The 22172-nt window shown below is 38.3% G+C and overlaps 1 protein-coding gene across 1 annotated transcript; it reads right to left on the reverse strand.

Moving 5' to 3' along the window:
* Nucleotides 1-198: 198 nt before the first annotated feature.
* Nucleotides 199-22080, reverse strand: ATG3 (autophagy related 3). The gene is made up of 12 exons (XM_005486159.4): nt 21891-22080; nt 19195-19236; nt 16000-16049; nt 14791-14861; nt 12962-13069; nt 11370-11419; nt 9373-9454; nt 8830-8864; nt 7935-8090; nt 7183-7310; nt 1719-1787; nt 199-476 (listed from the first exon to the last, which is right to left on the reverse strand). The coding sequence occupies exons 1-12, from the start codon at nt 21960-21962 to the stop codon at nt 395-397; spliced, it is 945 nt and encodes a 314-aa protein (XP_005486216.1). The 5' UTR covers nt 21963-22080; the 3' UTR covers nt 199-394.
* Nucleotides 22081-22172: the final 92 nt, after the last annotated feature.

Below are 22172 nucleotides of genomic sequence, written 5' to 3' on the forward strand. Positions count from 1 at the left end.
AAATCCCTCCACAAAGCTCCCAAGTGAATTTAAATGGGGAAAAAAAAGTACATTTTTAGGAATCAGCAACGAAGCCATAACTATTAGGCTTCTACTACAAAAGTAGATTTCAGTTTCCAACATACATGAAAATAATCTCATGGAAGGAAATTAAGGAATTATGGAGAAAAAAAATCCCACCTCTTAGTGCAGCATCTGTACTGGAATGAAAGTGATTTATTTATATTACACACAGAGATTTTTATTAAAAAGGCTGGTAATGGAACATTTTATTTTAATGCATCAAGTTGATAAAAGATTAGTTACAGAAATTGTGTATAATGTTGTATAAGTGACATGGATGGGTTATTTAAAAAAAGATTTGATAATTAGAGGAACACATCTCTTATTTTAGTTACATCGTAAAGTGCCTTGTGTAGTCGTATTCTATCGTTGGAATGACCGCCTGTACAAATTTCAAGAAAATAAGAAGGTACCTGAGTTTCTTATTAAGGAAAATGTTCTATAGCTAGAAATCCAGCAAAACAAAGCAGAAGTCACATTCTTTGCAGAGAAAAGTTCCCTTGTATATGTCACTTTCAAAGGCATGCTGGGCCTGAATTGCAGTCTGAAGTATATTGAATAATTACAAGCTAAAGTCTCTGTCCATGTGGGAAAGAGGCAGATAGGAAACTAAAAATTTAATAGAAATCACTACTTTCAATTTAGTTACATTGGTACTGGATGTAAGTAAACCCAATTGTTTTGACATAACAGTCTCACAGACCATTTCTTCACAAACAGAAGATGTATGAAAATGAGCAAAGAAATGCTAAAAATGTCCCAATTTGTTAAGTGATTAAAAAAAAAAGAAACACAAGAAAAAAAAAGCAGCTACCTGCAACTATTGAGGACTAGGAGACTTGAACAACCATGACAGACAAGTTATTTTCCAGTTCAGTTCCAGTTGCTTGTTGCACAAATTGAGCAAGTCTCAACTCATACAGTAAATGAGAATTTACTGATTCAAGACCTTTAGCTGCTCAGTAATTCCTGCTTATTTGCCCTACAGCAGCAAAGAACACTATTTTGAAAGGACATACCTTGCTTTTATCATGGAGGCTGCTCTAGTCAGAAAGTATACTATTGATTACTACAAAGCATAACTAAGATCACTCAGCTTCCTGAAAGAAAATTTTAATTGTGAGGCATTTGATATTGATGTTCAGAGTGGTTTAAGTGATTTCCATTGCTTTTTGTCAGCAACGTTTTGTTTTACCAAGATATTGCTCACACGCAGAAGAGAGCATAGTGGGACCTCTACACCTCTCAGAAATTAATTTCAGATTAAAATAGAATACAAAAGCTGCTCTGCTAAGCAGTGACTACACACTGGATGGAGTCTGTGAACCTCCAGTCTCACCCTCCCTACACTGGCATCTTCCACTGGATGCTCACAGCTACCTCCTTCACACCCTTACAATCAAGGGCTCAATGCTGTCCCTTCAAACCTACCTGCCCTCTTCAGTGCTGCTGCCATACCCCACCTCATGTTCCCCCCAAAACTTAATGGAGTCTGTTTGCACAAAGGAGCTGATGCCAGAACTCCAGCAAGTGTTACCCCAAACGGCTATTCACTGCTTTCACACATAATTGTGTTTCAGCTTATGACCCTAAAGGTAACAGACATTACACTGCAAGAAGGGTCCAAGAATCTCTGTAATAATGAAAAAGGATACATGTGAACTCCAAGTTCTCCCCCACCTTCTGCAACAGTCTCGATTATTTTCTTCATGACTTCTGCATGCCTGAAAAACAAATCAGAAACAAAACATTTTAAGGAAGAGGCAACTCCCTCTTCATCAGGATGAATAGGTTTTGTGCAAATTAAATAATTTTGGACCATTAGGTTCAGAAGCAGCAAGATGAAATTTTCAGTTTACTGAGAAAGTAAAACAGCAACAGTAACTGAAAATTAACATTAAATGACGAATGTAACATTGCTTAACAGCTCCTTACATTCCCACAGAAAGCCAAAATTGAGGTATGCTACAATGTAGACTCAATGCCCTATGTCAAATGCATGCTCTAATGTAGAGTGCCACTATAGTGAATGCATACCGCTTGACACCAGTATAACTTTCAAATGCTAAATGCCAATAAAGTCCCCAAGTAAGTCCCTAGAAGGTAATACTGATCAGCAGCCAGGCATCAGAAGTTCCCAGATGCCTCTGAAACTGCTGTATCATTTTTAGCTGCTTCTGCTGCACTCAAACTTGTAAGCCTTGAAGAGGTTTAAAACACTAAAACAATTAATAGTTTCCTAGGAAAGGCAGATTAAATCAACCCTGCATCAATTCAGAACTATTGCTCTAGGAATGGTTTAGGGAATGGAAACTTTCTCTGGTGGTAACTTGGGTTCTATAGCAAATCAACAGTTTCTAAGCTAGTTTCTTCCTGTAATTCTATTATTGTAAAGCACTACAGGGAAGGATAAACACTTCTCAGCTCACTGAGTTTTTACATTCTCATCAGTGACATCCCAGATCTGCTATCAACCACACAGTATTTGTGCAAAAAGCTGATCCTGGGAATGCAACACAAAATTACAGAATAGCCAGGGCTGGAAGAGACTGTCTAGTCTAAAGCCCTCATTGCTCAACGAGCAGTCAACTAGAACAGATCACTCAATGTTGAGTGCTAAAACTTGTCTGCTATAGTTTGGAATATCCTTAATGATAAAGACTTCAAAACTTTTAATGACCAGTTACAATTTGGAAGTAATGTTCTTCTTTTCAAAGCAGTTCTTGTATCCCATAAACTAAGGGATGAAGAACATATCAAATCAGAGGGGAGAACTACTGTATGTTAAATTATGTTTTATTTATGTACCTTTAACACAAACTCCCAGGTTGTATAATTAGTCTTACTTTTATGTATACTTCAACCTCGTTTGAAACAGAGGATTCTGCAGGTAATCTTCACCAGTGATATAACACACGGCTATGACTGTGCATCTACACAGCACTGTAGCTAAGTGAGCAGCAGTAGTTTAAAATACCCATCCCAAAACAACCAAAGAGCCAGCTCAAAAGAAGGATGAGTGGGAAGCTGAGTTTGCATAACTTTCTGACCATGTCGTGATACCAGTATGTCAATCTACATAGCTGACCAGCAACTGGCATTTAGTAATTACCTCCAAAGTTATCATGCTGCCAGTGGCTGCAAACAAGGAAGGAAGCTGTTGCAAAGTTACCAAGATACACTGTAAACAGGAACATGCAAGTCTGGGGAAATATTAAAGGTCAGCATTTGTCATTTACTGTTGGTCTTTGCAAGTCAACGAACCCTCAGAGCTGATTCCAATTCTGGATCCCCACGATGCCCTGCAGAACACATGCCATTTCAGGTGCCAAGAACAGCTGCTTCTCTGCAGGAAACTAGCCACTGCCAAAACTTAAGTTTTGACCTTATGCATAACTGTGGACTGTTTTTTTTACTGGCACAGAACACAGGTCACCATGCAGCCATTAGAAGTCCTTAACTGCATTCTGACTCAACTTCATACATCTTAATTACATTTGTTCTTTTTTGTTTCCTAAGAACTATTTCAGTACCTCAAATTCTATAATGGCCACAGAGTAATGGTCATTCTTGCTGTCATACAGTTATTCATGAAAAGCTTTGCAGGTGCTTTATAAACTTCATAAAGTTTGTTTCATGTTTTCAGCTCCTTCTGTAAGAAAACTTGGAGGAATGAACATAAAATATATAAATACACTACAAAAAGGAAATAAATAGCTTTTGAAGAAATGTAATCTAAAATATCCTGCTATCTAGAAATCTTTCCCTGCAGATATTTAGAGCACATTAGAAGCAAAAAAGTTTGGAAGTCTATCACTATTCTGAAATGGAGACAAATAAGTCCTTGGAATCAGTGCAATAAACCACAATTTAATTGTAAATGTGTTTAGTAGTTAACCTGTTTGATAGTCCCTTCATAGCACACAAAGAAAAAGCTGAGAATTGTGATTAAAGCAGTTTACAGCAATTAATGAGGAAGTTGACTATGTTCCTCCCAGTACAATAAAAATGCTGACAAGAACTACAACTTACAGAAGAGCTGTAACATGAACAATTTTCACTAACTACTCAAAACAGAAGTTATCCGAAGCAGTGACAGTGGCATCCTACTGCCATTTCTTTCCTTTCTCTGACACGAGGATATGCACATTGCAATAAAAATGTTTTGAATCACACAAATATCCTACATTACACAATTTCTATAACATGAAGGGAAGCAACAGCAGCAGATATAACTAAACACTCATAGCTCCTAGCTGAATTAAAAACAAAGCAACAGTTTGGCTATCGGTTTTTATCCAGAAGCCCAGACCTTCTTAGCTGTTAGCCTTACCAATTAAAAAAAAATATAATAGCTTACTTGGAAAGGAAGAAAACATTCTTAAAACCTCCATTTTAGATATGCTGTTAGCCTCTTTCCTCACACCCTGAACAGTACCTTTTAAACTCTTCCCAGTGCTAAGCAGTTGCAGATCCATGATATCACTCTTTGAGAAGGGCAACAGTCTCCTCCATTTTTAAGACTTGCAACAGACCTGTTTCACCTCACTATCAATCATCTCTTTCATGCTTAAAGCTAAAAGAAGTCTCATGATGTAAACCATTCCTTCAAGCATAAGCGTAGACTACATAACAAAGGAACTGGCACTTCACTGGCTTCAGAGGAAGTAAAAACATGACCACAGGGCTCTCACCTGAGAAGAGACTCAACACAAATGCAGAGATTAGCAGTGCACTGCTAACACCTCTGCAGAGTAGTAACTAAAATTAAGCAGATAAAATTGCAGCCACAGCCTAATATAAACCCCACAGTTCTACCTAGTCAGTGACGGCTATCATGCTGAAATATCTCTACATCTTTGTTTGTTCTTAGAGTGCCCTCCAAATACGCATCAACAGGAGCTTCTTCCCAACCAATTTACTAGCAAGGCTCCCAGCAAATAGAAAGTAAATTAAATTTTGGCTTCAGGATTTTTTTCTTCCTTTTCTCCTATTAATCATCTTCCCAGTCAGTCTCCTACATTCCTCCCACTTGACACTCCATCAAAAACACTAGCTGCACAAAAAAGATACATCCATTTTTTGTCCAAAATTCTTCGGACAGCAAAAAGTCAATGTCACTAACAGGTTGAGATTGTTTGTTCATACAAGGTACAAATCATAAGAACACCTTTCTGGATTCAAACCAAAGACCTACCTGGTTCTCCTTCCTATTTTATAGTACATGCACAATAAAGAGGCTGGAACAAGCACCTCATAAATGCTCTGTCCAAAGCACTACTAGAACTGCATTTCTAGCATACTACTGGAAATTACCCAGGGACTTTCTTATTCTGAACCCTTCTAGTAACTACACTTTAAACTTTGACAAATCTTTATTTCATTAACATACTCTTATTTAAATAAGTACTGAGTTTAGTTAGGTGGTGTGTGCAGAAATGAATCCTTCCTGGCTTTGAAAATTCCAGCAGAGTAGCACTCAATGCCACCAGTTTCACTAGTGGAAGAAAACTTAAATCCTATTACTTCACCTCCTGTGTCATTCATAGTGAAGGTCACCAATATCCTAACTCCCTGCTCAGCTTTTTTCAAATATTAAGGGACAGAGATTATTCAATCCTTTCTTATGGGAAAGACCTATATAACTTTAGTTATCCCACACAGATCTCCATATCTTGCCCAGTTTTAGTCTTCTTTCACCTCATAGACTACAGAACAGATGACCAGAGCTGTACTCCAGTATTCAACATGTGGTGGTCCCACAGATTAACAGAGGCCTTATGTTGTTTTATGTTCTATTCTTTATCATTTGCTTTGCAGTTCTTCCAGTTCTGCTTCTTGTATTACTCTTGAGCACCCAGACTGACATTTTCATGTTATTGCAGACTTAAACCTGATGATTTAAAGATCAAGAATAAATTTTACTACTCCAAAATTTTCAACTAGACCACTAGAGGGAAAAAAATTACTTCCCAGTATAACGGCTTCTCTGCTCAATACTATCCATATGTATTGTCCATATGTATGTAGACTGCTTGGCAAAGGCAAACACTTTTGAAAAGCAGCAGCTAATGAACAGTGAACTGCAAGAAACATGATATACAGATTTACAAAGCACATGAATATATATCCTCTTCAGACCAAAATTAGCCGTAAAATACTTGTTGCAAAGTTCCCTTGCTCTCTTCTCTAAAGACTGATGAACAAATAAATGCTAAGCCAGAAGCTCAGAGTTCAAAGAATGCTTTAAGTCTGTGGAAATGACCACAAGCTGGTCAACAAGTTGATTATTTGACACACAGCTAGTGACATGGATAGCCCAAGTTTTTAAGTCAAAGGAAAGTAAACTTAAACTGGCAATCTGAACTCTAAATTTTTTCTTTTAAACATGCAATCATACAAGGATTTTCTTAAAGGTAAAAGCCCAGATTTTTACCAGGAACTTCATACCGTCAAGAAGAGTTACACTGTTTCAGATACTGGCTCTGTATCACTAAGACACCTAAAAGGATGTTAGGGCTGACATCTAAGACAAGATGCACCTTTCAAAGACTCAAACTACCATCTCCCTATGTCTTGGGTGAGAAACATGGAAAATGGAACACTAAATACCCAAAAAAACCAACCGTGTTTTGCAGTTGTGTTCAACAAATACTTCGGTGTGACAATCACAGTCTCTCTATTAATCAGTGCAAAATTTAAGGGGGAGCAGGAGGTAGTTAGCATAAAACAAGAAACTGCTATTTAATGTTCAAACAGCCTTTTCATCTGTCAAAAGTATACACTGTACTTCTATTCTCCCTAAAAAGCAGACAAAAGGATAGAACTTCATTTCATGGAATTCTGGTAGTCTGCCACCTCCGGGAGTACATAGGGAAGATGAGTTAAAAAAGCAAGTTGATCAGAGAAGACAGTGCTAACTGCAGAACACGCTGCAGTGAGCACTGGAATGAACTCAGATAACTGCTGGTCATTTCCTTTTATACTGCCTCAGAAGCTAACAGACCTCTACAGCAGCCAATTGTAGATATATGTCCAGAAGACATGAAAAAACCCTTAACAAGAGCAGTGAAGTGCCTTGTATCTGCAGGCTGTATCAGACCAGAAACAAAGACTTACCTGCATGGATGAACTGAACACATGGGAGGTGGAGGAAGATGAGGATGGTTTTCAATGGTCACTGTTTTTTTGACATGATCTTGACTAATATCTTCATACATATGCTCTACTGTTAAAGGCTGCCGCTGCTAGAGAGGAACAAGGAACATGAGAACAAAAGCGTTACTAACAAAGAATCTTGCTCCTTTCTAACATCAGTAACAGATGATGCCCCCAAAATTACAGGCATCTAAAATATAAATGTTCTGAAGGTACAGTGAAAGAACTGTGTTAAAATCCATATGGTATAAAAATAGTACTGCACAGATTTTCCTTTGAGTGGTGTAGTCAACGTATTTAAAAACCAACTGGGTATCCCATCTGGATATTTGAGCAGTAGGCCCTACCCAACTTTAACTCAAGAAACGTAGTGATTAAAGGGAAGAACTATTTATATATTCCTTTATTTCAGAAGGAGATGAAAAGACATACCTGCTTACTTGACTGAGTTTACTGGGGTAATTACCAGTTCTACAATGCTAACAAAAACACCAGTGGCTTCCTTCAAAATGTGTTATCATGTGCAGTTTTCAGTGACTCGTTCCAACTTATTCCAAGTGCAATAAAAGTCCTGCCTACAAGCCTATACTGCTTAATGGTTTTCTCACCATTTTTTTCTTTACATTTCTATTGTGAATAAGCAACAAAATAGTCTATTTGATACAGTGAGCCTAATTTCACAGAAGTAGGAGAAAAATCCAAAATAGATATACCTCATCATATCCAAATAACCAGAGCCTTGGAGTTTGGTAATATTTGTCATAAGTGATGTAGAGGTCATAGGTTCTAGTCTGTAGAATAGCATCTTCCCCTCCAACATCAACTTTAGTTTTGTTAGCTTCTACAATCTGTCGTGTGTCAAGCGTTGCCTGGTTCAAGGTAAAAATAACAAGATTAGAATAATCTTGCTTGAGTTCCCTCCTTTCCCATCCTAAGTAGTTATGTAAAACTGTAAAACTTTTAATAATGTTCTTAAGTGGGCACAAAAAAATCCCAAATTATTGTTTGCTTTTATTTCTATATTAGGAGCATCAGTTTCTCCCCCAAAAAGTATTTTTGTTTTATTTTTGGGGATATATTTTTTTACTTTTCAAAAAAGGTCTGATTTTAACGAAGTAGGCAGCTATGCTGTTACACTCCCCACCTTCTTTCACAAACAACAGACAATTCCTATGAAATTCAGAAGGCAAAGGTCTCAGTTTGTGCAGGTTCATGAACACCTTAGCATAGTACCACAAATAATGAGGCCTTCTGTTTTCTCTATAAAAGTCTGATGGATTGGTGTAATCTAGTGAACCTACAGGCCACTCATCCTCCCAGTGCAAGCCCCAAGAACCACCACTGCATTTTTTAACTTCTCGTGAATACAGCGCTGTGTGTACAAGCAGAGCAAAAAGGATTAGCAAAACCAAGGAAAATTTCCGTGAGAAAAATCTTTGAGGACCCAAGGGTTCAAGTTAGTGCAGCAGATTGGCAGGAGACAAATCCATAGGAATCCAAGCTCAGTAACCCTACTACTCATAATCTTGTTATTTCAGCCATTTATCATTATTTTTGTTTTGCTTGTGCCTATATTGTAACACGTAAGATAGAGAACTGTTCACTCACATCATCTGTCTCCAATAGCCCACTTTCTTCATACTCTGAAAAGAAGACCCATAAAATTCTGTGTTCAGCTTGTAGCCAGTCATTATATTTGTCATTCATAAACAACTACTTTAAAAAAATCTACATGTATCTAAAGAAGATTTATTCAGATAACCTTCCTAATCCCCAAACCAGACTATCCCTTTTTTAACACAAATTTGACCAAGACTACAGTAAGTAGGTGGAGCTATATTTCAGTGATTTTATATAGGCAGATTGAGTTTAAGTGTAGGTACGAAGCTGGAAGGAAGCTAAATCCCTAATTTATACTCTCTTAGATCTGTTCTGCTACACAATTTTCCAGTCACTAACATTCAGTCAGGTTTTTGGCACACAAGTTTGGCACACATGCATCAATAAAATCATACAAAGGATGCTAAAGAGCACAGGCCTACTGAAATTTTTCAGCATGAATTCCTTGCAAAGAATGATTGGTGTTTTAGAGTGTATTGCTTTAGTTAAAGACCTGAAATATAATATGTCCCACCCAAGTTAAGGAAATACCTTCCATATCTGCAGCTTCTCCTTCATCTTCCTCATCATCATCTTCACAAGATGCTGAACACTCTGGTATTTTTAGATTATCCTTTAGAAGTTAAATTGAAAATACTGCTTTAATGACTGTTGCATCTACATAGCCTAACAGCCCTAAAAAATTGAAGGTGTTAAGTCCAGTCAACACATTCAGTGAGCCAGAAAGATAATTTCTGAAATATTAAACATGACTACACTGAACTCAAATATTTGCTTAATAACTCATTCTTGTTTCAAAGACCTAGTATGACATCAAAACCCCATTTAAAAAGTTTTCCTTTGACTTTAAAATCTGGAATTATTTAATTACTAAACAAAGAAAAGAGACCATGGTGTTAAACAATCAAGAGATCCAAATCAAGGGCAATAGCTCAACAGCTAAGACTAAACATATAGGTTAAGATTTTTTTTAAGTCCTAACCCACAGCCAACTGTGCAGCAGTTATCATAAAACATCTCAAGGAAGGGACTCATAAGGATGATCGAGTCCAACCCCCTCCCCTTTGTGGGACTACATAAACTCTATTATATGACTAAAAGTGTCACCTAGTTGCCCAGACTGTAAGCCCTGTCCATAATTGCTTTAAAACACAATAGTCACAAAAGGTATCACATTTTGATATAATTCTGCAATGCAAGAATTACAGTCTAACAGAAACAAATACAGCACAAGCCCACCGGTAACTTTTGGGCCTTGCATAGCATAGAATCCAATGGACAGACAATGCCAAAGAAATTCAGAAAGTAAAGGTCTTAATTTACAGAGACTTCATAAAGATTTTAGAATATTCCTAATAACTACTACAGTTAGAAGCTCCTCTAATTCTGAGCATGAGGTGGCTGATTTTCATTTAAAAAATCCAAACCACGAAAACCAATAAGAAACTAAGTAACAAAGTGCATTGTCAAACAGAACATCAGCAGGAAAGAGTTGTCCTCCTGGACTGGCCCCAAAAGCAAGCAAGTTTTTCTACACACAACGGAAATAAAATCCAATGCAAAACACACAAGAGGAGTTATAAATCAAAGTAACATTCTGTAAGTATTGTGTTTTGCAGAAAAAGTGATAAACTTTAGTTATTCCTTGAGTATTTCTTCCACCCTCATGTTACTGGTTTGTGAAAAAAGCAGTATTTTTACTATATTCAGCAAAGTCATTTGGAATACCTGAACTTCACTGTCCATCAAATGGATAGCATTTTGAGCTGCTTATAATTAAGCAGTAGCATAGGGTCGCTCATTTTTTCCCCCTAATTTTTAGAATCCAAAGCTTCTTGGATGCTCACAGCACACGGACAGAATTCCCCATACAAGTTCATCTTTGAAAGCATTTTGTGTCTCTCTGACTTTCTTCATGTTTCTTAAACATGATAGCCAATACATTTGCATTTCAAGTACTTCCTGAGGACTTAAATTTCAGGTTTGTTTCCTGCTGAAGTGACTTTTTGGAAACATGCAGAAACTGAGGACTTCATAACATGTATACATTTAAACAAGTAAAGTTCTTCTAAACTGAAGGGCATAAACCTGTCAAACTGGACCAATGTGCTAAAAGTCTGCTTTGCTATAGTTGAAGATCACAAAGAAATACTTTACATTCCCACACTACCTTTCCACACGAAAATTTCTTTACATTGGATTTCCAAACACTCATGTCTTGGAACACAAACGTGTGACATCAGTGTTAAGAGAATTTCATTTTCAGTTTGTAGAAGCCTGGCACAGGACCACACTGGCTAAAGACATTTCAAAAAGACAAATGCTGCAATAAACACAGCAATAAGGAGATGCACATGCTTAGACTAATATCACGGGCTCTGAGGGTCAATGTACATCTGCAAAACAATTAATGACGAAGTATAATTTAATCTTTCACAGGGAGTACAGGAGTATTAGATTGACACTGGTAAAATTACTATTACCTTCAGGTCTATAATAAAGCATCAGAAAAATTGAGAAACAAGTACCTTACTGTCTAGTGTAATCTCCTTAACTGCCTCTGTTGCACCCACTATACCTGTAAATTGAACAGGAAGTTTGTGTTAAAAAAAGCTTCGTTCTTGGTTAGAGAACAGCATAGAAAGAGTTTGCAAGGATTTCAAATGCAGTGTCTCATCATTCCAAGTCACATCTCAGCAACCTTGATACGTGAGAGGCTGTTCATTCAGCACTGGACATCCCTAAGCAAACCATGCCAGTAACACAGAGCACCACAGCACAGATCTGCCATGTCTTAAAAAATCCGTGACGGAAATCTGTGAATTTGGACTTCCATTTTAAGGTATTTTTGCATAAAAGTGAATTCAGGAGAGGCACTCACATCACAACAATGAAACTCAGCTTCATTAAGAAGGCAGGCACTTATGAGTATTTCTGAGCTTCCTGAAAGCAATGACAAAGCAAAATGTAGCAGAGCACTCAATGCTTTTGGCTGAGGAGAAGTGAGGGTATAAAACCACCCCAAATCATAGAAGTGCTCAATCTTGAGATCCTCCCCATTAGCCTTCTAGTCTTACTGCAGTTCCTCACACAGGACCTTTTGGGATACTCGCCAAGATTCTGCTTTGACAGAGTATATTTATCTGATCAACTCTTCAGCTGTGGAAACAGATTTTATCTCATTTGACAGCATTTAGAGACCTGGCAAGGTCTAGCCAGGGTGTTACAGCTGTGCTGTACTGCATGGTGCCCAAACCAGTCAACTCTAAAAGGAAAAACCTGGCAAGGAGTCTATTCACAGCAGGAATGGATACTGCACACTTAATTCAAGGACATGACTAAGCTATTTCAAATTATTTCTTTGGTATGGGAGCATTAAATTATGAACTATGATACCTTGAAGAATTGCCAATGATGAAAAATGTATGTCTACAGAAAAAACAGGCATCATCTCCAACCCTTTTTCTCCCCACCCTGACAAACTATTTAGAGAACTTTCTCCACTTTACAGTAAAAAAAATTACACCAAAGAAAGTAAAAACTTAGAGGAGTACTTTTGGAAATGGTGGAGAAAACATCACTAAAGGATAGAAAATCATGAAACAGATTAAAACTAATATAATTGCCAATTAGAAAAAAACAGAAGTACTTTTAAGACACTGCACTAGAAAAGCCAATGAGATAGATTCATATAAACAGTATTTTTCAGACTTCTTTATAAACATAAGCTCATTTAAGGGCTTACTGTAAAATAGGATCATTTCCCACTCTCATCTCTGAACTTAACATGTTTCTTTTTAGTACGGCATCCACAATTTAAACTAACATCTTCTTCACAGGATTTCCTTACTAAGGAATGAGTCACTACACAGCCCATATTCTAAAATAATTTCCTAGAACTTCAGTGCCATCATCTCCAAAAAGGAGCCTGTTTCAAGCATATACAGACACACAGTCAAACATCGTGTACCAATCAGGTGGGTAGCTGATAATGGAACTTTATTTCCTCCAGACTACATACTGGTACACAGACATGTATTTAAAAAAGATTTTACTTTCTAAGAGTGGAAACTGAAAATCAGATTGCCAAGTGCAAAGCCTGCAGCAAGACCTTGAATACCTGCATTGTGGAAAGTGTCTACCCATCCCCCATCACCATCATCTTCCTCTATAATTGCTTCCTGCTCGTCCGAATACTCCATCTGCTTACACCTTTTATAGCACGGCACTACAAAAAATGACAAAACAAAAAGAACGCAGTCAGTCATTGTTATACAAAATCAGACCGGAGCATGATACTGTCCTGCAAGGCCTTCTAAAATGTGCCAATCTTTCATATATCTCCATTTCAGGAATCCTAAGGCTGTATTTCAAATGCAAAAGTATGAACTTCCAAAAATATGCTGATATGCTGTACCACATATTTTACTTAATGTAAAATGCAATGATTGCTGTAGCCTTAGAAGTTCATCTTTCTGTTAAGTATTATAGCAGTTTCATCCAATCTCTTAAGGATTAGAATAGAATTAATTTCTCATTTGCTAACAACTAGAAAGAACCTGTAAGTTTTCTTCATACTGGTAAACAACTAACGACAACTTTGCCTGGATTTTCATGAGTTTTCCAAACTCATTTAGGCTTTAGAAATGTGCTAAAAGTTTGCAGCAGCTACTTAAGCAATACATTAGGTATGTCTAATTATAATTTAACATCTAGAAGTTTAGAAAGTCAGAATTCATGTGATATTAAGAATAACTTCTGTCATATGCATTACAGAGCCATTTAAATAGAGATTTAGATAATGTTTTCAGAAAATAGTCAAAGAAAGACTGAATATCTGATCAAGGCAAAGCAGGCATTTTCCAGTAGTGTAAACAAAAACTAGGTAGAAAATCCTCCTTCCTTTTTTATTAACATGGAGACAAATAGATCTGCTGCATGAAGTGCAGCATTTGAAAACTGCTCTTTAACCTTTCAGAAAGGGATAAAAAGAGGTGTGAAAGTCAAAGTGAAGTCATCCAAAGACTTCTAAAATGAGGTCTTGTAGGATGCTTCCCAGTCTCAACTACAGCCCACCACTTTTACTCAGGTGGGAGGCCCATGTGGCACCAGCAGCAGGAAGCACATTATTTTGGAATGTGATCAAGATGATCAGAGCAACAAAGAACCTCACTAGAGGCAGGAAAAGAAACAAAGCAGATCAGTTGGCTATCAAACCATGAGGTCCCTGTCAGGAGAATGTCCAATGCTACTGCAGTAATTTTCACATGATAGTGCACTGCAAGACTCCAAGAGCAAGCAAGGAAAATCAAAGTATATAATACAATCCTCTGCAGGCAAAAATTTCCTCAGGCTTTTTTAGTGCTAATGCTTCATCAAATAGCTTTGACATATTTTTATACAAAATCTGAAAGATTTCCCCATAGTTGTGCCAAAATGTTATCCTTCTTATCCATTAAAAAGTCATCACCATATGTACTATATAAACACAACTGTGAAGCCGAAAAAAATTAATTCAAGATTGTATTTATATGATTCTAATTGACAAGGGCATTGACATTAACTACATACTAGAATTAGAAGTGTCAGTGTCACTATGAAAAACATTTTGAGAACACTTTAGTAGCCTGAGTTTTCAAAGGAATGAGGAAAATAAACGTATCTTCACTTTAGACACTGAACATGAGTTGAAGCAAAGACAGACAAAGAGGTTAATAATGTTCAAAGGTCACTTCATCAAGGCAAGCTTTATGTCTCATATAAAGCTCTACTATAAAGTGGTTTAAGAAAAAGCATTAAGGGGTGCAGGAAACACTTCTTCAACATTGCAAAGAGAGCATCTGAAGTGTGAGGTATTTGCTTCCCCTATCAATACAATTGGTAGAGCTGACAGCACAGTCAACCATACTGTCAATTCTAAGAACACTTATATTTAAATTTCAGGCTTACCATTTTTAGTTACCAGAAACTGTTTGTCTGTTGGCAGATAAGCTTTGACTTTTAGTTCTTCTCCTGAAGCCCTGTAAAATAAAGTGCACCATTTGAGAATTTGATAACTGCAAACAAAAGAACCCTTCTATTTTCATGTTGTGTCAGGAACATTTTATATAATCCTCCTGACCTATTCTCAGAATTGGTTTGCTATGACTTTACTCTTTCCTACATACATTTGGTATGGTGTCAGAAAGCTTGGCCACCCCTAACTGTTCTGAGATCAAAACCATTTTATGCCTCAAAAACTTTCACCTTGAGATGGCCAAGCAAAGATAGGTTGACAGAATAATCTATTCTATATACAATTTTCTAGGATCAGCATCAACAAAGTAGCAAATGCCTGAAGAAAGCAGCTTCAGAAAAGCAAGAAATAGACCTCTATAAATACAAAATCTGTCCATAGTCACTAGTGCTTAATTTCTTAATTCTCTTAATTTCACATTACTCAAGCATTTGCCTTCACCTCAAGTGGTTTTTGGTTTGAAATAAGAGTAACATTCTAAATAGCCCATTCCAAACTGCTGCCAGACCCAACACCATGTTTTCCCCGAAGGAGGTGGCAAAGGGGTAATTTTTCCTTCAGCAATTCGAGGCTCAGTACAGAGCCAAGGCCCTGATGACACCAACTGCACAAACAATGCTCATTTACAAGCAGTTTCATAACGCAGGACACCAGTAAAACATAAGAAAGCACCTTATCTGCACCCTTACTGTGCACTAAACAGAAGGCATTTCTAAGGCCAAACACTGCACAAAGTGAACTGCTGTGGGCTAACTTGAATACATTTATTAGCAAATGCTTGTCAAAATACACCATTTACAGCTACGGCCCGGCAGTTCCAGTTGCACAGGGCCTTTGCTTTTTCAATCACCCAGACAAACCTGGGGAGAAATGCTGCTACTGCAGCTAAGCACTAAAAGCATTCACAGTATATAACAGATTATTTCCCCTAAACCCTTAGAAAAACAAACTAATAATCCCCAAGCAAATCCTCATCTCAACTACTGCTATACAGCAATTAGTAAGCTCTATAGAGCCATCAAAAAAGTTTTACTGGAAAAGTACACTTACTGCTCTGACAACTGTATGACTAGATTCAATGGAAACACACCAAAGCACAGACAGGAATGCTAGCTTTCTACAATTCTTTGAATTTTCCTTACCATTGCCAAGTAGGACAGTGGTGAACTAAGTGGTCTCCAGCTGCAACAAACTGTTAAGGCAGGAAGAAAAAATACTGTTACATATGGCCAAAGGCAACAATCTCAATTTTCTTCTCAGCATTAGTATTTCAGTTCCACATTCCTTTGACCAAATAACTGTGTAATTAACAAATGCTTCAATCAGATTGATTCTTTGTTTCAACCCTGTATCTCAGCTAACCATGAAAAAGCAAAGATTAAATCAACTTGACCTGACATGCTTAGTAAGCACCATAGCAAATTCAGTGTTTCAAAAGCTGTGATACTACCTGCCAGTCTAGTAAGAACCAAAATAGTATCTGCACCTGTTAAGACTGTTTACTTTGTAATAAAGAAATTATTTTTATTCGCCACTATTCAAACTTTTGCAAAGATAAAAAAGAGCTTAATGTAAAAAAAAAAGTTTAATTCTCTTTCCTTGTTCAAAACATTTTTGCAGTAAGAAAAGTGGGACCATCAATCCACTGAATCAGAGAACTGCAACAAAGAAATAAATAGCACAGATTTTATATAATGACCATCACTGTGATAGCTGATTGCTGATGTAAACTAAAAATGGATTACCACTTACTTAGCACACTAAAAATCTTATCAGTAACTTTGTTCTGAATAAATAGGTTTTAAAAATATTCCCTCTGCTTGTTCTTAGTATCAAAGATGAAGCCTGTTCTAAAATTGCATTACTATTTCAAAGTGATACTGTCATGTTGAACTTGCCAGCAATGTCATGCTAGACTTGTGTACAAACTCAAAATTCATGCAGCAAAGCCTAACCCTCTGGGCTTGTCTTTGTAAATGTAAATTGAGGAAGGCAAGCCTGCACTCAAGTGATTTTTGTGGGCTTTGCAGCAGTCCCTGTGGACTATGAGGTGCACAGCTCTTGCTACAGGTGCTCTCTTGCGCTGGAGTGCGAGTTTACACAAGCAGCCTCCCCAGCTGCCCAGGAGCTGCTGCAGTGTGATGTAACAGGCTCGCAGCAGGTCACAGCCATTTCCTCACCGAGTCCTCCAAAGGCAGGCGGATCAGCACAGCAGAAACCACCACAGTGCACACGGATTAACAGCCTTAATCTCTGCAAAAGTGCTTCCCTTTCACCTATTTTCATCAGAAACCTCCAGCAAAACCGAATCCTTTAAAAAAGGATTCTCAGTACACATGGAAATTTTAAAACTCCTTATCTCTTACATAGTAAACATAAATGAAACTCCAGAATTATTTAAAATTCTCTGTTCAAGGAATTGGAACTCTGCTTGTGACAGCAATGTTGAAATATATTACTAAAGATGAAAAAACAGTGTAGTTTGTGGGTCTAACAGATACATAGCCCTAAAACAGCATTTGAAATTTCATCTACATTTTTTCACCTTAGGCAGAAAAATTGTCTCGTTGGTTTCACTTTCTATTTCTCAAGCACTGATGCTACAACATATCTAAATCAGTACCAGAAAGTGGAAGGAGATCAATTTTAGGACATCTTATTTCTAGTCCTGAAGAGAATGATTTTCACAATTTCCCTGTATTCACACAGATAATTAAAACAGATGTCATCTTTTGGAGGTATTAACTAGTAAGAACTCATGACAGGCAAGAATTTTTTGAAAATAAATCAAGTGCACAGATAAGTGAAAAAAGGGAGTAGGTGTTGAGTTTGATTAATGAGTCATCTTTAGCCTTAATTTATTCATTCTCAGAGGCAAGCCACAGGAATCCCACAAAAATCTATACACCAGTTAGTGTCTCAGACTAAAATACCCAAGAAATCCAAACTCATTCAAAGACATCATCCTAGTGTCATTATTCTTCTTTAGCAATCATTCCTATATAGACTGTCAGAGGGACAATCAGCAGATCCATGCTCCAGCTTCATCTAAATTTATCAAAAAATTTAATCTTCCTATATAACTGGTTCCCTTGACTACTGTTTTGAAGGATCCAATTTATTCATCCCAGCAGCATCTAACCTGACACAGAGAACACGGACTATTCACATTCCTAGTGGTGTTTAAAGCCTGAAAACTGTTTAATGTAATACAGTGTGGTTCTTGCTATGTTCTACAGAAGGTGCCTTTTCTTAAAATGCTACTGCAAATTCTTCTCCCATAAACCACAAAGGGATTAAGTATTGGTAGAGCATTTGTCCAGACTTTCTCTGTTATTCTAGCTTATATACAATAAAGACTATGCATTATTGTTTAACATATATGAATATTTATGGACACACATACATACAGTTATCAGAACAAAACACCATGTTGCTAAGCCTGTTTTTCTGTGTGCTACTTCTGTGTCAGAGGGAGAGAATGGGTGTTTGCTTGCAGGGCATCACAGCAGAAAAATAGAGGCACCAATGCTGGGAAAAATACCTCTGTCCACATTATCTACCTACATCAGTCATCACTTTTTTTCCACCTCATCTGGACGATTTTTTATTGTTTTATTTTTCTTTCGTTCTACCAAACAGTCTTGATACTGTTTTATTAGAACTCTGTAAAGATGAAGTATTTGCAGATCAATAGCACCTCAATATGAGAAAAAGTGTAAGGGAGAAATTAAAATAGCTCAACACAGTCAGTGTTCTTACTGTTCCAGGAAAAAATCCTGTTTGCTGCTCTTTGTATTAGAGTTCTTAAAAAATACAACTGCTTGGCAGCAATTCAAAATACAACTTGCCTAAAACAGCCTATAGAGAAGAAGAGGGAAAAATAATAATCATTGGATACACAGTGTGGAGAAATATATGAAATGATCTTCACAGAGCCTTGGAAGGAACAAAAATAGAAGTAAACAAAGACTGCTCCAAAGATAAAAGCTCCCCTTCAAGTTCCTCAGAAGAGAGATTTTAAAAACCAATATATTCCCACTTCAGTCCTGAACTCCCATGACAAATGGAGCTGTTGACCCAGCTTCTCTACAATCTTTTCACAGCATAATAGAGGAAAGAAGCATCTCACATTCAGATGCCTAATGCCATCTCAGGAGAAATTATGTTGATCTACTTCAATCTGTAGAATAAAAAAGGCTACTTAGAAATTTCACTTTATGGAAATTGTTTCAAGAAGCAATAATTGGCAAAGACATGATCTGTTTAACCTGATCGTTTTGCATTAAAAAATGCATCATTACTGTCAAAATAAATTAAAGTTTCTATATACTTACTTCTTCAGGTGTAATTACTCCAGTTTCTTTGAACTTGGACTCCTGCAAGAGAAAAGTTTAGAAATTTTGAGAACTGCTGATAAATCAACACAATCCACTTTACTGGAAAGACAAACACCTTCTCTACTCTCATTTTGCAATTAGTTCTTTGGAATTAGTTCTGTCCAGAGATCCAAGAATCAGCCTGGAGGCAACCTCTGCCACAACTGACAGGAAACTTATATTATAGTATACAACGAATTACTTGCTGCAAAATATGAGGTATTATGAAAAATTATCACCTGTACAAAATAATTGTTTTTGCTACTGCCAATTATAGCAACAAGGAAGAAAAGATGACTGGCACTCAGTAGTACATTTGCCAGTAAGAAACAGAAAATCAGTTGCAATTGGCGATCCAGACTGTCAAGGACTCCAGAGTTCTAGGCATTGAACAGCATTGCAGTGCATCAATATGAGGCTTTGCAGTTAAGTAAAGTCATGAATGAAAGACCAAACCAACTTTTCTCTGGGCTAGAAAAAGTTAAATACAAAGATTTAGTAATATACTCTCTTTTAATGTCTTTTTCTGTGCTTTCATCATGAACCCCATGGAAGCTTCAGTTTTTGCATATTGTTGTGGGGAGTTCTGTTGATGATAGAATACATGGTGAGCAGACACCAGACTTATTCTGTGTAAGAGAAATTAAGTACTTTAGCATTAAAGGCAACATTTATGAAGCTTAAAGATAACATATCTTGTATTATAATCAAATTTAGATGAAGTGTATTATGTTTTGACTTCTGGTAGTTTGTTTCTTCAGACAAACCTCAAGTACCGAGGTATCCTACTGTTCCCCAGCATTAGAGCTATTCAAAACCAGCTTTTGACAGAGAATGCAATTTCCACCATGGCACAGCTGACTTCTTGCCCTAAGGAACCTATTTTTTCCCCCCTATCTAGCCTAAAAGCATCAACTGAACATGTCTTGCTCCCAGCCACAACCTCACCATATTCAACCAGCCAGAAAACGCTGAACAAAAGCAGCCGCAGCCAAACTTGGTTATTCGCATTGCTTCTCGCAGTGTACGCTATCACCTGTGCTACAGAAAATGAAAGGAGCACACCTGCTTCATATGTACTGATTACTGCCCTTCCGCCTCAATTCTAAGGAAAAAACGCTTAAGAACAAGGCAAAGATAAGGAAAATAGCAGCTCTACAAACATTAGTATATCCTAGGTGACTGAAATCAAAGTGCTATAAAACTCAGAATCCTCAATAACACATTGAGCAACACCATAGTGGAGACAACTTACTGGTTCCCCTCAAAATGAACCATAAGCAGTAGGAAACATGCACAAACTTGTGTCTCTGGAATTACAGAAAGAAAACATGTCAAATATCCATCCTCTGTTCCCTGAGGGTAAATAGCTCATTTTTCTCTGTAAGTAAATTCTTCAATTGTGAGAGACACAGGTCTAGTTTCTTTCAAAAATTACCCAGTTGGAGTATTTATTTCCCCCTTGTAAAGGGAACTTACACACATGATATCAACACCTTCCATTTCTGGAAGTTTCTACTCCTGCCTCTTCCCAGTAATCCATCTGGACACAAGAATTCATCCACTATTACACCAGCTGTGCAACAACAATTGTACTACTGAACAACTCACTTCATCTTCCCATGGCACAACTTCACTGCAACCCATACATTTCACATTGGTGGGCAACTCTAGGACCAGACAAGAGTATCTCAAACACCGCAGAGGGACAAGTTCAATTAATAATTGACTGTCCCGGCTATCTACCCAGAGAAGTAAGCTGCAGGGTGCAAAGCACATAAAAGGTCAAGCCACAAAGCCACAGGCAGAGAGACTGCTGTCATAAACAAGAGTTTTTCTCAAAAGCATGCAGAAGCATCAAAATCAGTAATGAAAAAACTGCTGCCAAGTTAAGCACTCATATACAGATTTGGGGTTTATATAAGAAATTGTTTGCAAATAAGAGGCAGAGAATGGGATGTAGTCTCACAACTGCAGAAAACCATAATTTGTTTCTACCTAAATATGCAGTGACAGGGCCTATAACAGATGTGCTGCCTACTTTTATAATGGCCCACTGGCGCATTTCTACTATTCTCAGCTACTCTGGTGGACAGAGGCTTGTATATTAATACTGCAATTCTGACACAGGAATAAGCTGGCTATGTAAAACCTGCTCACACAACAAAGGTGTGGCTAACTTTGTTGTTTTAGTTTGGATGTTTTATGTCAGCTGAAAAAGTTGCCCTTTACCCAAAATAAGCATTGAAACACAATTCCTGAAACCAGGCTCAAGCCTGTCTGTACGCTCGGATTTCAATTCCTGGACACACAACCACGTAAAACTTTCGTGACTTTTTACAGAAAATGGCAGCCCGTTTAAGTCATTCCTTGAGAAGCAGGAGCAGCAACACCTGTTCTTCGAGAGGCCCGCCCCTCCCAGATGGATGCTCCCCCCGCTGCGGGATGTGAGCGCCAGCCGGGATTCCTCGATCCCAGCGCGGGATGAGGGCCGATGGCCGGGCCGGCTCGCCCGGCACCGCGCCGCTCCTCGGGCCCGGCCGACAAGGGCACCGACAGCCGCCTCCCGGGGCTCATGCAGGGAAGTGCGCCCGCAGGCGGGGGCGGCCATGGCTGTCCCCCCTCCCCATCCCGGCTCCCGCGCAGGACGGCACCTTGAGCACGGGCGTGAGGTACTCGGCCACTTCCAGAGCCTTCCCCTTCACCGTGTTGATGACGTTCTGCATTGCGGCGGTCGGACAGACGGACGGGCAGACAGACGAACAGCGGCCGCCCCCCCCGCCCTCGGCACGGCGCTCCCGCGGCCGCCGCCCACGTGACCCGCCCCTCACGTTCCCCCCGCCCCCCGTCGCACGCGCGTGACGACGCACGGTGCGCGCGCGCAGGGCGGGAAGGCGGGGCGGGGCCGCGGCTCGCGCAGCCGTCGGGGCGCGTGC

Source organism: Zonotrichia albicollis, chromosome 2, assembly GCF_047830755.1.
Source record: "Zonotrichia albicollis isolate bZonAlb1 chromosome 2, bZonAlb1.hap1, whole genome shotgun sequence".
NCBI lineage: Eukaryota > Metazoa > Chordata > Aves > Passeriformes > Passerellidae > Zonotrichia > Zonotrichia albicollis.

Excerpts from the sequence above, each read along its gene's own strand:
- ATG3 (XM_005486159.4), bottom strand. The coding sequence starts at position 21,962 with ATGCAGAACGTCATCAACACGGTGAAGGGGAAGGCTCTGGAAGTGGCC. Across the intron at positions 13,070-14,790 it reads GTTTCTGGTAACTAAAAATG|TGCCGTGCTATAAAAGGTGT; the intron begins GTAAGCCTGAAA and ends CATTTTTTGTAG. Across the intron at positions 11,420-12,961 it reads AGACACTTTCCACAATGCAG|GTATAGTGGGTGCAACAGAG; the intron begins GTATTCAAGGTC and ends TTCAATTTACAG.